We start from the raw sequence: 19,211 nt of genomic DNA, 5'->3' as shown, positions 1-19,211 counted from the left end.
GTGGGGATAATGACACTTTGTCATGGTCCAACCCCTCCCAGATGCTCCTTGCTTGCCCCAGGAGACCAGGCTGATCTGTCAGTCTTATTTGCCAGATCTGAAAAGCCTTGTTCACTTAATGATAATACACCTGGAGAAACCTCCAGTCCTTCCCTTTTCCTGCAGCAACCTATGCCCTCTCGTCTGGCATGCCTCACCCCTGATCTGTTGAGAAGAAGCACATCCACTGCTTGAGGTCAGCTTCCTCTCTCTTTCCCACACCTCTTCAGATCCACTGGAGGCTTATGAACCAGCAGAGGGAACACAGATGCCCCCTAAACCTTAGTGGTTCCCACCATGGCTACCTCTACAACGTCAAGCCCTTTTAAAAAGAAACTGCATTTTTGAAGTTAGGGAAGTGACAGGGAAACGCACCAAAAAGTGAAAATCTACAAACTAATGGAGAAAGTGTATGGTCACTGCACAAACAAATCAGGATAATTCTGGCTAAACGTGTGGTCTTACATTCTCCTCCCACAAACAAATACTAGATAAATAAATAAAAAAATTGTCCAGAGGAAACATATGTGAACAATGTGTCACATCTATATGTTATTAAACAATGCCTTCAGTTACAGTTAAAATGTATAACTGGAAATGTAACTCACATGGAAATTATCACATGATTTCTCAGTAAATAAAACCACATAGTCTAACCTCCATGTAAGCTTTGTGTAAGCAAATGAGAAAGAATGTTTAACAAACAGGTCATGTGGAAAAGCCCCATGTTCTAGTCAGATCAGCAGCACTGACTAGACCCATTGGGTGATATCCATCTACACCTCATTAGCAGTCTAAGAAATGTTCTCCTAACTGCCACAAAGCTATGGCCATCGTTTTCTGCCTTGGAAATACATTACAGAGGGTCAGGCCTGGGCAACACACCTGGACAGGTGACATTGACAGCTCCTGATGCTCCCTACAACAGGATGATGAAGAAGAATTTGGACTTGATATCCTGCCTTTCACTCCCCTTCAGGAGTCTCAAAGCGGCTAACAATCTCCTTTCCCTTCCTCCCCCACAACAAACACTCTATGAGGTGAGTGAGGCTGAGAGACTTCAGAGAAGTGTGACTGGCTCAAAGTCACCCAGCAGCTGCATGTGGAGGAGGGGGAAGCGAACCCAGTTCAACAGATTACGAGTCCACCGCTCTTAATCACTCTTCTTCCTAGGGGATAGATTTTGTCTGTTAAACTGAAATGTAAGTGCCACTGAGGCTTTGCAATATATTAAATGTATTAAATCAATTAGATCTGTTAAAGGAGATTAAAGCACTAAATGCTTTAGAAATAAAATGCAGTTACCAGCCTTGTCACACATATCCCAAGCATCCACAATAGAAAGCAAAGGCATGACAAATATAATTGATCCAGTTATTGTGCTCATCACACCACCCAACTAAAAAGAAAGTGTTATTTCAGATACTGCAGTTGTCTACCCTTTGTGTGTTTCAACAATGCAATGCAATGCTTCTTTCCATAGCGTGGAGGGTGGAGAGTACTGCCTGTAGCTGAGCTGCCATGAAACCCTCCCCTCAAAAAACATCAATAAGAGACTGTGCATTTGTGTGCATGCATGTGCTTGCGTGTATGTGTGAGTGATAGAGGCTATTCGCTTCTCCTCTCATGTAGCAGTGGAACCACTTGACAGTCCTTCTGGTGTTCCCATGGCCTAGAGTTCACCTCCTAAAAAAATGAAAAAAGCCATTTAACATGTAACTAGGGCACACTGCTCTAGTCTGAAACAGAGACAAAGCAGTACCAACCAATTACCACTGAAGTTTGTCAGCGTACATGGCAGAAACAGACACTCCAGCAGTTACCAATTTCACTTCAAAATACTGAACTGTGGAGGCAGCAGCTGGAAATGGCCTGGATTTTAAATTCTACGTGAAGGCAAATACAATAATTCCACCCTGGGTGGAGTTGTTTTTTAATCTCTTTTAACTATTTTATTATGCTAGCTTGATGAATTTTTAAATTGTTAGCTGCCCCATGTAGATATTTGAATATTTTAATTGTTGACATAACCCTTTCAGCTAGGGGCACATTAAAATTTATTTTGAATGTGTTTAAATAGCTAATAAAAGTTTCCATACAGATGTTCAGGACTAAGCCCACTGTAGAAGTGCGCTCAGAACATTTTAGGCTAAAGCAGAATTTTCTCCCCAGATCTAGTAAAGAAGAAACCTGTTCTTCCAGATTTGTTTAAGTCACAAAGCTGAATTCCTTCTTGTTTATTTCTTTAAAAATGAAATAAAGCAGTAATACATTTGAACAGATACAGATGCACAGTGCTGCAGAAGGCATAGTGAGGGTGGAGAAGTGAATCCTACTTGAAGAATAATAGAAGGGACAAATAAGAAGAGATAATTGGCATTTGATATGGAATCAGCACAGAGGGGAGCCGAGGGAAGCAGCACTTCTTCGAAGTAGAAAAACCTGTATCAACTCCCATTTTCAGGTTAATCCACATAAAGCTACATAACTTCTTTACCTCAAACAGAGATGTCTTACTGGGTCCTCGTCTGCCAACACATAACTAATGTAAGAAACTAGGCAATCATCTTTTTTAAAAGAACAAAAAAATAATTCAGTTTCACACATTCTGGCACAAGCGCATGCCAAACATATTCTACTGCTGAAAACTCACTTCATTAACAAAAAACAAAAAAAGCTAACCACTGCTGGCATTCTTATACAGAGCACATTAGCAGAATATCTGCATAAGCAAAGTCACATGTTATCCATATTAACAGCAATCACTTCAACTCGGGGAGTGGGGTAGAGTGACTAATGAAAGAAAGTCTGAGGAGTTTCATACGAAATGCTGGTTTCCAGCAATTACATACTGCAAGAAAATATAATTAGATAGACTTGCAAAATGTTACTGCTTCGCTTGAAAATATCTGATTTGTATCACCTGGAACAAAACACTATTAGAAAACACACCGTTATTTTTTTAAAAAAAAATCAGAGCAGCTCTACATAAACTAGTGTCACAAGCAAAGAGGGTGGATAGATAGGGGAGTGGTCAATTACTGGACATCCTATATTCTTTGAAAGAGCCATTTCCCTCATAAGGAAATGATACAAGATCTGAGTTCTTTTTCTTTCCTCCTTCTTAGTGACTAACTGTTCACAAGGCTTACTCGCCTGAGCTCTGCGAGTGCAGCTTTCTCCTGATTGAGGTGCAGTGTTTGAGGATGGGGACATTCACAGGGAAAACAAAATGCATATTTACAAAGCTATTGTACTACCAACCTTACTGTATGCTTGTGAAACATGGACCACTTACAAACGCCTTGAAAGATTCCATCAACAGTGTCTCTGAAAAATTGTACACATCACTTGGGAAGACAGGCAAACTAATGCCAGTGTACTGAAAGAAGCAAAGATCACCTGTTGTAGCAATGATTCTTCAACATCAACTTCGTTGGGCTGATCATGTTGTGTGGATGCCTGATTATCGTCTTCCAAAGCAACTACTCTATTCCAAACTTAAAAATGGAAAGTGTAATGCTGGTAGTCAACAAAAGAGGTTTAAAGACTCTCTCAAGGCAAATCTAAAAAAAAAAGTAGTATAAACACCAACAATTGGGAAATACTGGCCTGTGAGCACTCCAGTTGGAGAAAATCCTTTACCAAAGGTGTCATGGACTTTGAAGCTGCTTGAACTCAGGACAAAAGGGAGAAACGTGCTAAGATTTGGCAAACCCTCATCGTGATCAACTCCGGCGTCCCCACTGTGGAAGGACGTGTGGATCCAGAATTGGCCTCCGCAGTCACTTACGGACTCACTGTTAAGACCGTGTTCGTGGAAAGCAAACTTACTCGGCTACGAGTGACCGCCAAAGAAGGGAAGAAGACTAGGCTTACTGAAATCAGCCCAGCCATCTTGTTCTTGACCAAGTAAATTACATATTCCAAATAAGTTCCTGAAAATGGAGCAGTATTAAAAACCACTTCTACACTTTCCTCCAATTTCAAAATTATATGCTCTGAAACTCATTTCCGTTTTCACCGCGAGCAACAGGAAAAAAACGTTTTACAAGGTGGTAGGTGGGTCTACACAGCCTAAAGCAGCTGCACTAATTTAAATGTGGGAAAACTACAAAGATTCAATTTACGTAAGATATATCATCAAGTTTAAACAAGACAGGTAAATGGTTTTATTACCCATGTTACATAATGTAAGAGGGGGAAAGCTCTAAACAAATTATGTTGCATTCAGGCAGATGTTTACAGCTGGCATTGGCAATGCAAGGGAATATTTCTCTTCTTGAAAAATTGAAGCTACTCACATGTTGACAGAAACTATATGGCTTTGAATTGTAAATTTTCCTACAGGCCCTTGGTGATTTTTTGTTTAAAAACGGCCCATAGCTCCCAAACATCTGAAGCCCAGAGTCTAGTGGTCAGATTCATGCCCTTATATATGTCATCTCTGCATAACCAGCGCTATTTTTCTAGAAAATGAGGTGCTAGAACTCACAATGAATGCCTCCCTTGTCCTCTTATAATGGCAATGGCGCCCACTTGAGAGGTGCTGGAACTGAGTTCCGGCTGGGAAAAAACCCCTGAGCATATAACATTACCCGAACAAGTTTCCTTCATTCCAAATGTCACAAAACCAAGAGGCGGAAGCACCACCAGATGAAAAAATGTATCTCAAGGGCATGTTTCAATACTGTTCAATTCCACCATGATGCTCATTAAGTGTTCAACTCCAGAATGCACTCAAACAAATTATAATGGCCACTGATGAGATAGAACCCCCAGGCTTATGGAGCAAATGTTATCAAGATTGTTGGAGACTCAGATGTTTTCAAGCTAAAAGCAGAAACACTGGAACTGACAGGTAGCATGCTTATCCTAAGGAAAACTAGTAACAAGCCTCTACAACTACATGTAGATGTTAACCGCAGCAACTGTTTCGGCAGTTGCGTGACACAGCAACCTTGCCTATACTAAAAAATGTCAGGATGTGACCAGTGCTTACCTAGAGATGACCTTGGAACCCCACATATGCTGCTTTCAGTTCTGCACAAGAAAGGCCGACTATAAACGCAAGTAACAAATTTGCAAAACAATTTACTGAAAAATGACCCTGCCCTTAGGCAACCTTGTGGCAGCCTCATGTCATCCCAGTTTCTCTACTGCCTTGAAATCCATATTCAGTGCATAGCTCATTTGTTTTTAAAGGGATGTATTCAGCTCCAAACAGAAAGAAAGAAATAAAAATGGTTAGCAGTTCAGGGCTCCTTAAACTAAGGTTCCCAGTGACAAGAAAATACCATTTCATTCCAAAATCCGTAAGAACCCTTGTAGCTCAAGGTTCATCGTGTGGGAGTCAGAATATTACTTGGCTCAACTCTCTTTCTAGAATTTTGTTTCTAGATATATACATTATAAGGAAACAGAAAAGTTATATATACTGTATGACATGCATTTCCTTATCTTTGCATTGGAGAAATAAAAGGGTACAGACTAATTAAGGCATGAATACTTAAGAACTGTTTTCCCTTAAGGAAAGTGGTTTCATAGAATTTGCCCAAGGAGTCAGAAAGACACTGTGTACAGTGAGGGGGGGGAAGTATTTGATTCCCTGCTAAATTTGCCCGTTTGCCCTCTGACAAAGAAATGACCAGTCCATAATTTTAATGGTAGGTTTATTGTAGCTGTGAGAGACAGAATAACAACAGGAAAAACCCCAGAAACCCAGAAGACAAAAGTCCCTCACTGTATCTCCCCCTCCCATATGGCACAGGATCATTACCCTTTGAGATTACAGCCTTCCACACCCATGGGATGGCTTGCAAGAATGGTTGTGAGAAGACCTTTCAGGGCGTTTCCAGGGCTAGTGCTCTAGGTTGTACATTACAGACAGAAAGCACAATGTTTAAATGCAAACAGAGAAATCGGCACTCTTCTACGACATCCTTTCTAGGTGCTCGACAAGTACTTAAAATTGTTCTCTCATACACATCCGCATGTCCTTACTCAGAAGGATGGATAAATCCATCCAAAAAGTTATCCCCTTCAAGGTAAGCCAGATTTTTGTGTTTAATGTACTTGACAGCGTTCCTTCAACCAACTAAGCCATCAACCTCCCATGTTCCCAGGACATAGTTGAAAGCCTGCCAGTTTAGCTGGATGCACTAGAAAGGCTCACATAATTCCAAGTTGTTAAAATAATATTGTAGGTAGTATTTAAAATAAGGACAGAAAGAGTGCATGGCTCACAAGCCCAGGACTGGGCAGGCAGAAACTCTTAATGAAATATTGAGCACTCATAAAGAAATAAAAATAAAGACTACTTTGTTCTTTTCTTTAGGGGTTAACACACACACACCCATGATGTGAAGACCCCCATTAACAAGCTTTTAATCATGAGTTTAAAAGACTAGGAGATCATTCCCTTCGTGTAAAATGACCTCCCCACTGAGCTGGATCTCATCCCAACTTTGTACTCTTTCAGACACCCATTCAAAAACCACACGTTTCACCAACTCTTTGCAGTTGTCTTGGGTTGTTGTTGTTTTTTATTTAATTACAGTGGTACCTCGCAAGACGAATGCCTCGTAAGACGAAAAACTCGCAAGACGAAAGAGTTTTTCGTTTTTAGAGTTGCTTCGCAAGACGAATTTCCCTATGGGCTTGCTTCGCAAGACGAAAACGTCTTGCGAATTTGTTTCCTTTTTCTTAAAACCGTTAATACCCAGGGTGCATTGCTTGAAGAGGTGCAGTTCCGTGCTTCGCAAGACAAAAAATTCGCAAGACAAAAAAACTCGCAGAACGAATTAATTTTGTCTTGCGAGGCACCACTGTATTCTACATAATGTGTATGTGTGTGTATCTTTATGTTACTTTAGTTTTTTTGTAAACCACCCTATAATCATCTTTGGTAAAGGACGGTATAGAACTCTCTTAATAAATAAAATGTACATAATGTGTCCTCTAAGTGTGCCTTTCATCTATGGAACCTACAAAGGTTGTGCTAGTAACTAAGAATTTGTATTTGGTAGTTATATTCACAACCTCATGTTTCTCAACCAGATCTGCTAATTAACATAATATTTTCAGGGATATTTGCAGGAGTGACCTGCTGTATATATTTTTCTGACACAAAACCAAAGCAAATTTCCTAACACCACACCATGCATTCACAGAGAAGGTTGAGATTTGAACCCAGCTCGCTCAAGCTCAAAGTCCAACTTACTAACCCCTGGCCCACAGCAGTACAAGACATTTTGCTAAAGGGGTCACAAGCAGTTTTCGGTCACAATAGTGCCAAGACATTCCCATTCTTACGCCACTGTATTTCCGCAAAGCGGATACAAAAATGGGCATAAGTTACAGAGTTGGTTAAGATTCCTTGAAAGAAAATAAATGGCTTCAGCTGTGAAAGCTAGCTTGCAACATATGCATTTATACCCTCCCTCTAGCACTTTAAGACGTCAGCAGTTTCCCACGGCTTACATACAATTCTTTACTTCTAATCTCAAGCACAATTTTTCAGCAATTATCTGTAGAAATGGATTTGTTTGATCTCACAAGTTTCCACTAGAAAGTCCAAATTCAGAGGACAGCTGTGTCAAATATTTCAAACTGCAAGAGGCATGGTAGGAAGGTATTTCTGCCTGCACTGTCAGAGCACCATCTGCAATAACGTTTCTGACATCCAGATAACAATGACAGGAGGAATTATTAATGAGGCAACTGGCTTTGCAAAAAGGCTTACTTCACTGGGAAAACACATGCTCACAATAGCTGTGACAATTTATTCTCAGCTAGCTAATTAGCTTGAAGAATTTGCAGCTTTCCCAGCAAGGTATTTAAGCAAATGCACTTACACAAGATTCCCAAGGCGTTAAGAAAACATGGAAGCCCATACAATTACTGTTAGCAGGTACCAGCTAGGCATAATAAAGTTACACAACAATAAACTGAAACTGAATGCATAAAAAGATAGGAGGAAGGACCTATAGTGCTGCAAGAGAAGAATGCTCATATAGGTATGCATGCCTGGCTTATGAAGCCCTTACATTAGCTACAGTAAGTTCAATATTTCTGTGAGAAAGTTTTCTACATGCAGATGGAACTATCCAATCGCAGCTCAGGATTTTCTCTGGACACGATTATTCTGGAAACAGAATGATTATTATTGCACAACCACTCTATTAGCACGTCAAAGCTAAACATTTGGGCATCTGCCCATTAGGAAGAGAGAGCATTGTTAAAATGTGGTAAGCTTGCAGTCAAAGTACAGTTGTACCTCGGAAGTCAAACGGAATCCGTTCTGGAAGTCCATTCGACTTCCGAAACATTCGACTTCCAAAGCTTGGCTTCTGATTGGCTGCAGGAAGGCTGCAGGTTTTCGATCCTTCGGGAGCCAAAACGTACAAGTTCCGAGGCATTTGAGAACCAAGGTACGACTGTAACTGCTATAAGAAGATGGAGGGAGAGAAGGAACTGGAATCACCCTTGATGCCCTGATACCAATATTTAGTTGCAAGGACAAGTGCTGCAAATATCAAAGGGCTAGAACCGTTCCCAAGTGTATCGCACAATACTTCCCCCAACATTTTTAGCAATAAGTTTCGATAGATTCAACGGAGGCTTCAAACACAGCTGGTACAGGATAGTGGCTAACAGACTGTGTGGTGACTAATTAATAGTAAAAGCTCACTGTGTGATCTTGAGCCAGTCCCCTAACCCACCACACAGAGCTATTGCAAGAATAAAATGGGGTGCAGGGAGCTGTATGATGCCATCAGATCCATGGAAAAAGGGCAGGAGAAAAACACAAACAAATAACAACAACAACAACAATAATAATAATAATAGCATGCAGATGTGGAAAAGCAAAACATTCCAATCATTAGCTATTTATAGGGAGCTTTAGTTGTATAAACATCTGCAATGCCCACGTGCCAGATCTTAACCTAGAATATAGCTACGTATGTTTGAACAGTTTGTAGGGTTATTCAAAATAAACCCCCAACAACGCTGTCCTTTCATAGACAATGCTCTCCACCACTTTAGCCAATTCTTTAAGTAGCTCATCTTACCAGTAGTGGTGACAGCAATATAAAGGTAAAGGTAAAGGGACCCCTGACCATTAGGTCCAGTCGTGACCGACTCTGGGGTTGTGGCGCTCATCTCGTTTTATTGGCCGAGGGAGCCAACGTACAGAGCAGCGCACGGAAACGCCGTTTACCTTCCCACTGGAGCAGTACCTATTTATCTACTTACACTTTGACGTGCTTTCGAACTGCTAGGTTGGCAGGAGCTGGGACCGAGCAACAGGAGCTCACCCCGTCACGGGGATTCAAACCGCCAACCTTCAGATCGGCAAGTCCTAGGCTCTGTGGTTTAACCCACAGTGCAATATACCTCTCCATTATTGCCTGGCAGCAGAGTGAGGGTAAGAACCATTGTTCTCACTCCTTTGTAGCTTGTCTACATGGTGACATAAAGCCGGATCAGAGCAAGGCCATTGCTTTCTGCATTCACAGCACCATGAAGTGCAGTTGTTAATGTTGCCTGGACTGCCAACAGGTGATGAAGCAAGGAAGAGCCCGTTTCTTAAAACGGTTTGTCCTCCAGAAAAAGCTTCTGCGATGAGAAAAAGTTCATTTTAGAAAATTTGGCTTAGACCAGAAGATTTTAAAAATCAAATACAACTCACAAATGAGCATATTGAAACAGAGCTCTGGGTAAAGGACAAGACATGATCTGATAATGCTTGCCATATGTAGGCTCTCTTCACAGCAACAAGAACCAACAGCACAATTATAAATGGAAGAAATACTCACACGAGTGATAAGGTCTTAAAAATCATTTCCATACAAGAACAAGTAACTCAGTGGTGATTTTATAACCTTGAATAAGCATATTCTGCCTGTGTGTGTGTGTGTGTGTGTTTAAAATGTATTTTCTTTAGGAATACTAGGAAGGTAGGAGGGCGGCATTTAAAGGGTTGACCGAATACTATTGCTCTTTGATATGCTGATCAACCTCAACATTGGAATAAAGATGCTCATAAATATTAACTATCATCTTTGCATGAGTCACCCGCAGGCAAAATACATTCTTTTTAAGAAAAAGGAATGGAGCCATTATAATTTCATTCTGCGTACTTTCTTGATCACAGGGTTCAAAATGCCCAGGAAAATTATTTGAGACTGGATGGAATAACAGGCAGGGAGCCAGATTTAAGCAGCATACTGCTAATTATGGTTCACCGATTTGGTTCAGGCAGATGCCCCAACTGCCAGAATAAACATTTTAAAACCTAGAGGGTTAGGCTCACGCTCAAGATCATTTCAATAAGTAACATTTTCCAGAAAACCCAACAAGAAAGTGTTATGGGTTTTAGTGTAGGGCTGCAGAACTGAATTTATACATTGTGGTGTTATATGTACTTCAGACAAAGAGGGAGTATTTTGAAATTTATTTCCCCCTCATCATAGCTTTTAATACAGTACATGTGTACACATGTTTTCCTTCCGAAAGATTGTAAAGAATCTCCTTTTTGGAGGAATGTTCACTTTTTCAGCTATTAACTGTTTTTTATGGGTTTATCTGTTAGCACATTTTCATCCCATCTTTCTTCAAAAAGACTTCAAGGCAGCTAGCAAGCTTAACCAAAGTTTTCTTAAATAAGGAATGTCTATACAATACAAACAAACAAAGACTGACTGCAGCCATCCAATCTTCCCAGGAGAGCAAGTTCCAAATCCTTTACAGTGGTACCTTGGTTCCCAAACTTAATCCGTTCAGAAGTCCGTTCCAAAACCAAGGCACGTTTTCCCACAGAAAGTAATGCAAAATGGATTAATCCGTTCCAGACTTTTAAAAACAACCCCTAAAACAGCTATTTAACATGAATTTTACTATCCAACAAGACCATTGATCCATAAAATGAAAGCAATAATCTATGTACAGTGGTACCTCGGGTTAAGAACTTAATTCGTTCTGGAGGTCTGTTCTTAACCTGAAACTGTTCTTAACCTGAAGCACCACGTTAGCTAATGGGGCCTCCTGCTGCCGCTGTGCCGCCAGAGCACGATTTCTGTTCTCATCCTGAAGAAAAGTTCTTAACCCGAGGTACTATTTCTGGGGTAGCGGAGTCTGTAACCTGAAGCATATGTAACCTGAAGCGTATGTAACCCGAGGTACCACTGTACTGTACTATAAAATAAGACAACAATGTAGATGGTTAAAAAAAAAACTTACCTGCACTGATGATAGTCATTGTTTGGATGTGGGGCTTTTACCCATTTCCACAGAAACACAATCAATCAATCAGTAGCTGAACTGAGTTCCAGTCACAAAAACAAGTCACAAAAATGAAGTCACAAGTCAGGGTCTCATAAAACGAAGAACAAGTCACAGTCACAAAAACGAAAAAGCCACACAAACAAAAATGCAAAAAAACCCCAACCCAGCAAAAACAAAAGCACCAAATATCAGCTCAGAACACTGCAATCAGAAACGGAAGGCTTCATTTACAATGGGGGGGGGCAAATTAGCAGCACAACAGTCAAAACGGAAGGAAGAAGGCTTTAATTATGATGCAGGGGGACGTAAATTAGCAGCGCAACAGTCAAAACGGAAGCTCAGGAGCTTCCGAAGCAAAGTTCGCAAACCGGAACAGTGACTTCCGGGTTTGCAGCGTTCGATTTCCAAGTTGTTCAAAACTAAGATGTTTGAAAACCAAGGTACTGCTGTATATGAAACGTGACTACTTTATTGTCTTGTTAAGTCTATTACTGAAGATACCACTTAGAAGCTGTCTCTTTTATTTTTGGTGCTGCTTCCTTCTCAGCCCCCCACTTCCAAAGGTCCATCTGAACATGTATCACGTCAGCACCCAAGGACAAAGAAGAGCTCAGGAGCACTCCCAAACTAACAAATCTAGAAGAATGTCATTTCATTCAGCACAAATTTAAATAGGAAGGCCCACAGCTCAGCGGGAAATGACCTATTTTGTGTACATAAGGTTCCATATTCAGTCCTCAGCATTTCCAGGTAGGGCTAGAAGACTTCTGCCTAATACCCTGGAGAGCCACTGCATAGACAATATCTAACTAGACGGACCAGTCGTCTGTCTCAGTATAAAGATTCAGTATCAGCAGAAATACCTTACTACCATATCTCACATTGTAGTAGTAGTAGTAGTAATAATAATGCATTTAACTTGCATGATCACAGCTTTATCCACTTGGTTGCCGGCCATCCGCAACTGCACTAATTAAACGCATGTAAGGCACAGAGCATGTAAGGCACAGGGACGCGTGTGGCGCTGTGGGTTAAACCACAGAGCCTAGGACTTGCCGATCAGAAGCTCGGTGGTTCGAATCCCCATGACGGGGTGAGCTCCCGTTGCTCGGTCCCTGCTCCTGCCAACCTAGCAGTTCGAAAACACATCAAAGTGCAAGTAGATAAATAGGTACCGCTCCGGCGGGAAGGTAAACGGCATTTACGTGCGCTGCTCTGGTTCGCCAGAAGAAGCTTGGTCATGCTGGCCACATGACCCGGATGCTGTCTGCGGACAAATGCCAGCTTCCTCGGCCAATAAAGCAAGATGAGCGCCGCAACCCCAGAGTTGGTCGCGACTGGACCTAATGGTCAGGGGTCCCTTTACTTTAAGGCACAGAGCTTAAAAGCTCTTTCCGCACTGGGTTTTCATGCAGGGGCAGTTTTGGGGTGGTTCTGGCTATATGCAATTTCAGCTTTACGCACAATCCCCAGAACCTAACCCCCACTCAGTTTTCAAGTCATCTGTATTAATTTACCTGTTCTTCGCTCTAAGACCCCAGAGCAGCCATCAACAATTAAACCACAATGTTAAAAATGGTTTATGTTAATAACGGAACTATTTAAAAGGTATATCATCCCAAACATGGAACTTATAACTTATCATGTGGTTAAAGCACCTTGTCCAAGAATAGAACACAGGGAGACTGGCCAAAAATTCTCCAATATGGTGGCAAGTTTTAAACTAGAAAGGAGTTTTAATGGCTCTCTTCTATTAATCTTTAGCCTACCTTGGCTCTCCATTTGAAAGAGACAGGTAATAAATGCAGTCACTATAATTAAAGTCACCATGTATGGTAAGCTAGTATTATCATCTTAATATTGCAGGTGGGGAAGTGTGATTTGCCTAATCCCACCCTGTGAGTTTACAGCTGGCATGGGATTTCAACAGGGGAGAGGAGCCTTTCTGGCTCTCAGGTCACCCCAGCCACTTCTGAACACTCCTGATGAATGAGAAGGAAAGCAGAGTCTGCAAGACACATTAGAATCTGTTCAACTGCTGATTCCTAATTTAGGAAGATAAACCTTCCTAGGTTTGCCTTCCTAGATTGGGACTTAGTATACACACACTGGGGGTAGTTCGGCAGAACATTCACTCAAGTTCCTGAATTTAATTCACTACTGCAAGAGTAGAAGCTTGGGGAGGAAATGGGAAGGAAGCAATTCTACAGAATCACAAAACACCAGTAAAGCAATCACATAATTGGTCCAGAATTTAAAAGTTTGGCTTCTCAAAAGACTTTGACTTAGTGAGGATCTACCCCTCTTCCCCCCACCCCATTAATAATAATAATAATAATAATAATAATAATAATAGGCAACTGACCTTACAAAATGCATAAACTCAACCTAAGGCAGCAGTCCCAAAAAGCATGGCATGCATTTACCGTATTTTTCGCTCTATAGGACTCACCAGACCACAAGACACACCTAGTTTTTGGAGGAGGAAAACAATAAAAAAAATATTCTGAATATCAGAAGCCAGAACAGCAAGAGGGATCACTGCGCAGCGAAAGCAGCAATCCCTCTTGCTGTTCTGGCTTCTGGGATAGCTGCGCAGCCTGCATTCGCTCCATAAGACGCACACACATTTCCCCTTACTTTTTAGGAGGAAAAAAGTGAGTCTTATAGAGCAAAAAATACGGTAATTAAGTCCCATTACACTCAAGCTGGCCTACTTCATAATGAAGGCATATACCCATGTCTGGACAGCAATACTTCAGACTGCATGCAACTGGTGCTGCACACAGAAACATGACGTTTTACTGAAAAGAGCAGTAGTCTGACACCAGGTATACAATATTTTGTTTGTTTGTTTGAACTTTGTTTGAACACAAGGACTTTTGTGTGTGTATGAAGGAGAGTTAACATGTAAACTAAGGGTACACTCAGTTATGCCTTGCTAAAATACTGGGTCCATACCATTAACTAAGGCTAGCACTAGCTATGCACGTCTCCAGTTTCAACAGGACTACATGACACATCTAAGGTCATGTCCCTTAAGATCAGGAGCTGGTCGGTGCTCTTTCTGTATGCCCAACGCCAACATGTGTATCTCTATTCTTGGGACCTTGCCAAGTAAAAAAAGAACAAGCTATATTTGTGACCAATTCTTACATAAAAAGATAAGCTGATTTATGAAATTCGGCTCTGTGGAGATTAAAACTGATCACATGGTTGGAAATTGAGGAGGGAAAGAAAAGGTGAAATTCTGCATGGACATTCCAAGGTTATGCAGGCGATAAGCTTCTCCAGAGCTATGGAACTATCTTCCTATGAACGCCAATGCAATATTTTTGCCCTGATCAAGAGTTATTCGTAGCTTATCATTAGTAGCTTATTAGAAGTGATAAAAACAGAAGGGGGGGTCAAGTTCCCTGGTGACTGGTTAAGTTGGCTGAAACTGATGTGAGCTGGAGTTCAACAACATTGTGGGGGGGGCACAGACTCCTCATCCCTCGATTATAATTCAAAAAGCAGAAATGTTTCAAGAAAGGTTGCACTTCTGCAAATACAAAACCCGAAGGACCTGTTCACTAGAGGCTGAAGTGAGAAGTGTGAGGAAACTACAGTCTGCAGACTTAGATTCTATTCTATTTGCACCCACTTCCCCTAGTCCTGCTCAGAGACCCAAGTCGTGATTATTTGCCAGACAAATGGTCCAAGCAGTGAAGTTCCTCAGAGAACAGAAAAATAATTTTAAAGTGTTCTTTAATGGCAGGGGGTCACTGCTGAGATTTAACCCTGCATTAATTCTGACCTCTTGCTCGATTGTAAAAGGCAATGTACATAAATGTGGGTATGCACTCGTTCCTCCTAGTTAAATAATTTTAAAGTGTTAGTAGCTGCTCCAGATCTGTTGGGGTGGAAGCAGAGAGACAGGAAGGCCTTGCTTACATGTCACACAATCCAAATACAGTGGTACCTCTGGTTACGTACTTAATTCGTTCCGTAGGTCCGTTCTTAACCTGAAACTGTTCTTAACCTGAAGCACCACTTTAGCTAATGGGGCCTCCCGCTGCTGCCGCGCAATTTCTGTTCTCCTGAAGCAAAATTATTTCTGGTTTAGCAGAGTCTGTAACCTGAAGCGTATGTAACCCGAGGTACCACTGTAGTTAATGTTTAAGTATGACTTAACACAAATGAGAAGTGTGGTAATACACTCTGCTCAAACATCACTGCTTTATTTCACCCTGTAGAGAGCAACAAACCGCAAGCCTTGGTTTCTCGTGCTTCATGAACACGGGCTCATGGTTTGCTTCTCTCCAAAGCATCAGTATGGTTTATTCTCTGCTTGTGGTTTGAGGAGAAATATTGACTAGTTAAATGTAAACCATGGTGTGACGTTCAAACACAGCCAGTGAGATACTCATGGGCACTACTCAAGAAACATCCACAATGATCGTATCTAAATTCTGGCTGCCAGTCAAGCTGCTGGGAGTTTATTCCATCTTTCACAAAAAGCATCTGAAGAACTGCAAAAGACTAAAACAATCTGACCCCACAGCAATATGGGAAAATGAACATACAGTATCACAGGAAACAACTTTTGTACAATACACTTTATTCTCCAGCAAACTACTGTCTGCCCACAGTCAGTTAGACAAGTTTCTTCCTCAGGCATCTATTTCAGAGAGATAAAGTAGCTTTTACAGTGGCAAATTATGTCATGTGGTCAGGTCACTCTCAGTTCCTTACAATGCGGAAGGAAGATTTAAGGCTCAACATGGGCAGGCAAGGGAGGCTGAGGCCTTTCTCATCCAGCCTACATTTTCCCACCCAAAAGCATTTCTCTCCCATCAGGGCTCCATAATCAGAGGTGAACTCCAAGCAGTAGCAAGAACAACTGTGGAGTAGAGATTCTGAGGAAGGAGTGCAAAGCATGGGCTGGAAAAGGGGTGTGATGTTGCATCTCAGGCTGTGCTTTTACCCCATCCCACATTAAAGGCCATTGGAAGCACAGCCCCCACTTTAAAGAAAATCAGCCCACATTGGGTCATACTAAAGCATCACATCTGCTTGCATCCTAAACCTTTTTCAGCAAGGCGACTGGTGAGCCGGGAAAAGAGCAAAGACATGTGAGGCCCTAGACAAAAGTGAAAACACTATTTAGCTTCATTGCCTAAAGGCAAATAACAGGTTCATCCACGTTAACTCCCATGCCATAATCTCCAACCCTATGCACACACCAAGCAGTGCAAAGTACTGGATGCACAGGAAAGCAGGTGCATCAGCCAATTAAACCTCTGAGAAAAGAAGAGCAGAGAGAGATAAGCACACTGTACACCTCAACCAAGACTGCCAAAGGATTTAGTTTCGTTCTCCAGGCAGCATTTTACTCCATATTGTGACTGGTGGTGTTTGTTTTTGTTACTTTTTTTTTCAAAAGATACAGGCTGGGCGACAGCGTGAGGTGGCACCCCACGCTTTTCCCTTTGAAACGCCCATTTGCAACCAAATGATAACGAGATCTAGACCATGCATGTCTCCCAGCGCTTTCCTTAAGGCTGGGTGGGGGGTACGCGAGGGGGTTGGGGGGAATAAGATTTCTGTCTTCTTCGTCGACACCCCCTCCCCACACTTCAGCCAAAGGAGGGAAGGCGGCCCCGTCCCTCGCGAGGCAGACCAAATGACTGACACCGACGCGTTTCCCTCCGATGCCCGTCGCTGGTTATCTTTCCACACACACCCCCAAAAATGCACCTCCTCACCAAAATGCATTTCCTGGGCGGGAAGAAACGAAGGGGTTTTGCTGGGCAGTTCAGGAAGAGAAGAAGGAGATATTGGGGGACGAGCAAGCGACGGCGAGAAGAAAGATGGGAACTGCATCAAGGTAACCCTACACGTCAACCCCCAAGGAGGGGAGGGGGGTCACAGTAATAAAAGATCAAGGCGAAGAAGTGCGGTGCGTTTTCCTCCTCCTGCACACACGCCTCCACCTGAAAAATCCCGGGCCGGGGGGCGGGGAGTCCCTCCCTCCCTGCTTCGAGCGAGGCACCCCCGCCCGAGGGGGCAGCGCGGCACCTCTCTCCCTGCTCACCCTCCGAGGGGCAGCCAGGCGCCCCAACTTACCCAAACTGCCGGCGAAACCGTCCATCTTGGGCGCAGAGGAGCCCCGCGCGGAGCCGCTGTCGTCGCTTGGGAAGAGGCGGCGGGCGGATGAGGGAGCAGCTCATTCACCGTCGCGGCGGCGGCTGGTGGCGGCGGCAGCAGCAGCTACTCCCTGGGTGCCTGGGGCAGGAGCTGCTCGCCTCGCTCGCTCGCCCTGCCCGCCTGCCGGCTGGGCTCTCCCAAGCCGCGGCGCTGCTTGGCTGTCGGGCCACCCGCCGCTCCTGCTCCCCACGCAGCTGGGCAAGGGCGACGCGCGGCCGGTACCCGCTCGCCTACCCGCCTGCGCGCCCGCTCGCTCGCTCCTGCCCTCGCAGCAGCTGCTGCCGCTCTCAGGCCCGCCCCGCAGCAGCCCTCTTTGCTTTCGCGCTTCCGACTCCGCCCCACTTGGCAGCCGGGGCTTCCCCTCCAGCGATGGTGGCGCTGCGCACGCCGCGCGGGGGTGGGGGGAGGAGGAGGAGGAGGCTCCGGGGCTGGCGCGCGCGGGAGCGCGGAGAGCAGCGCGAGGCCGAGCGGAGCCTGGAGAGCGGCGCACCGGCGCCAAGACCGGGCTCGCTCCGTGGTCCCAACCGGCAAGTGGGCCCGCGGTCTGTCTTGCAACAGGTTGAATTGAGTCGAGTAGTATGTCGCAAGCAAGCAAGCAAGCAAGCGCCGGACCATTAAGTTGCAGTCTCGGTGCATGTGCGCACTGTGAAGTTGCTGCTGTCTTCTGATGGGTGTGTCCTTTGCTCTCTTGCTCGGGAATAAGTCGTTTGGGGGGCAAGGCGTAGGATTCTGCAGTTGTATGTGGAAAAGAAGCCCCTTGGTCTTAGGTTCACGTTTGTTTGTTTGTTTGTTTGCTGCATATATAAGGCACCTTTTTCTGCAAGGAGCTCAAATGTGCAGGCACCCTTCTGAGCAATTTCTGTGAAATTAGCCAGACTAAAATGGAGAACGCCTGGAATTTATTTATATGGTGCCATCTATGTACATGTGGTTAATGAAGAGTCCTGCCATAATGGGTGGCACTGTGGTCTAAACCACTGAGCCTCTTGGGCTTCCCGATCAGAAGGTTGGCGGTTCGAATCCATGTGACAGGGTGAGCTCCTGTTGCTCTGTCCCAGCTTCTGCCAACCTAGCAGTTCAAAAGCATGCCAGTGCAAGTAGATAAATAGGCACCGCTGCGGCGGGAAGGTAAACGCCGTTTCCGTGCGCTCTGGCTTCCATCACGGTCTCCCATTGCTTCCGAAGCAGTTTAGTTTTGCTGGCCATATGACCCAGAAAGCTGTCTGTGGACAAACGCCGGCTCCCTTGGCTTTAAAGCAAGATGAGCTCCGCAACCCCATAGTTGCCTTTGACTGGACTTAATCGTCCAGGGATCCTTTGCCTTTTTACCTTTTCTTTTAACACTCTAAGGCAGTCATTTTCAACCAGTGTACTGTGGCACCCTGGGACGCCTTGACTGATGGTCAGGCGTGCCGCGGGCAACACTGGCCTCTGTCCCTCTTCCCTTCCCTCCCTCCTCTGACGCCCTCTTGCTTCTCTGCCTCCCAAAGGCTTGCAGAGCTGTTTGTTGCAGCAGCCCTGGCTGCAAGCTCCCCAGGCGAATGGTGCCTCGGGCTGGCCAGGGGGTGCTTACCAGGCCCCTGTGGGGCAATGTGAGGAGGCACCTCTCTTGGGGAGGGGGACAGTTCAGAGACCAGGGGTGGCAGCTGCGGATGCCCAGAGAACTCTCAAGGAGAGGGGAGAGGAGGCTG

At 43.9% G+C, this 19,211-nt stretch overlaps 1 protein-coding gene across 9 annotated transcripts in view; it reads right to left on the bottom strand.

Annotated features, from left to right (window-relative positions):
* The window catches only part of EML4 (EMAP like 4), a 161,727-nt gene extending 143,912 nt beyond the window's left edge, over positions 1-17,815 (bottom strand). For 4 of the 9 annotated variants that reach the window (XM_053383313.1, XM_053383309.1, XM_053383317.1 and 1 more), the window contains exons 1-2: positions 17,440-17,814; positions 16,400-16,453 (exon numbers count right to left, since the gene is read on the bottom strand). In XM_053383313.1, coding sequence (XP_053239288.1) covers positions 16,400-16,453; positions 17,440-17,464 — 79 coding nt within the window. In that variant the 5' untranslated portion in view covers positions 17,465-17,814. Of the gene's footprint in view, positions 1-16,399; positions 16,454-17,439 lie in introns of all 9 variants that reach the window. The other 5 variants (XM_053383315.1, XM_053383318.1, XM_053383320.1 and 2 more) reach the window with 3 other exon arrangements.
* Positions 17,816-19,211: the final 1,396 nt, after the last annotated feature.

Source organism: Podarcis raffonei, chromosome 3 (assembly GCF_027172205.1).
Source record: "Podarcis raffonei isolate rPodRaf1 chromosome 3, rPodRaf1.pri, whole genome shotgun sequence".
Taxonomy (NCBI): Eukaryota; Metazoa; Chordata; class Lepidosauria; order Squamata; family Lacertidae; genus Podarcis; species Podarcis raffonei.
Note: the sequence above shows the minus strand (reverse complement) of the source record. Positions and strands in the feature narration are given on the sequence as shown.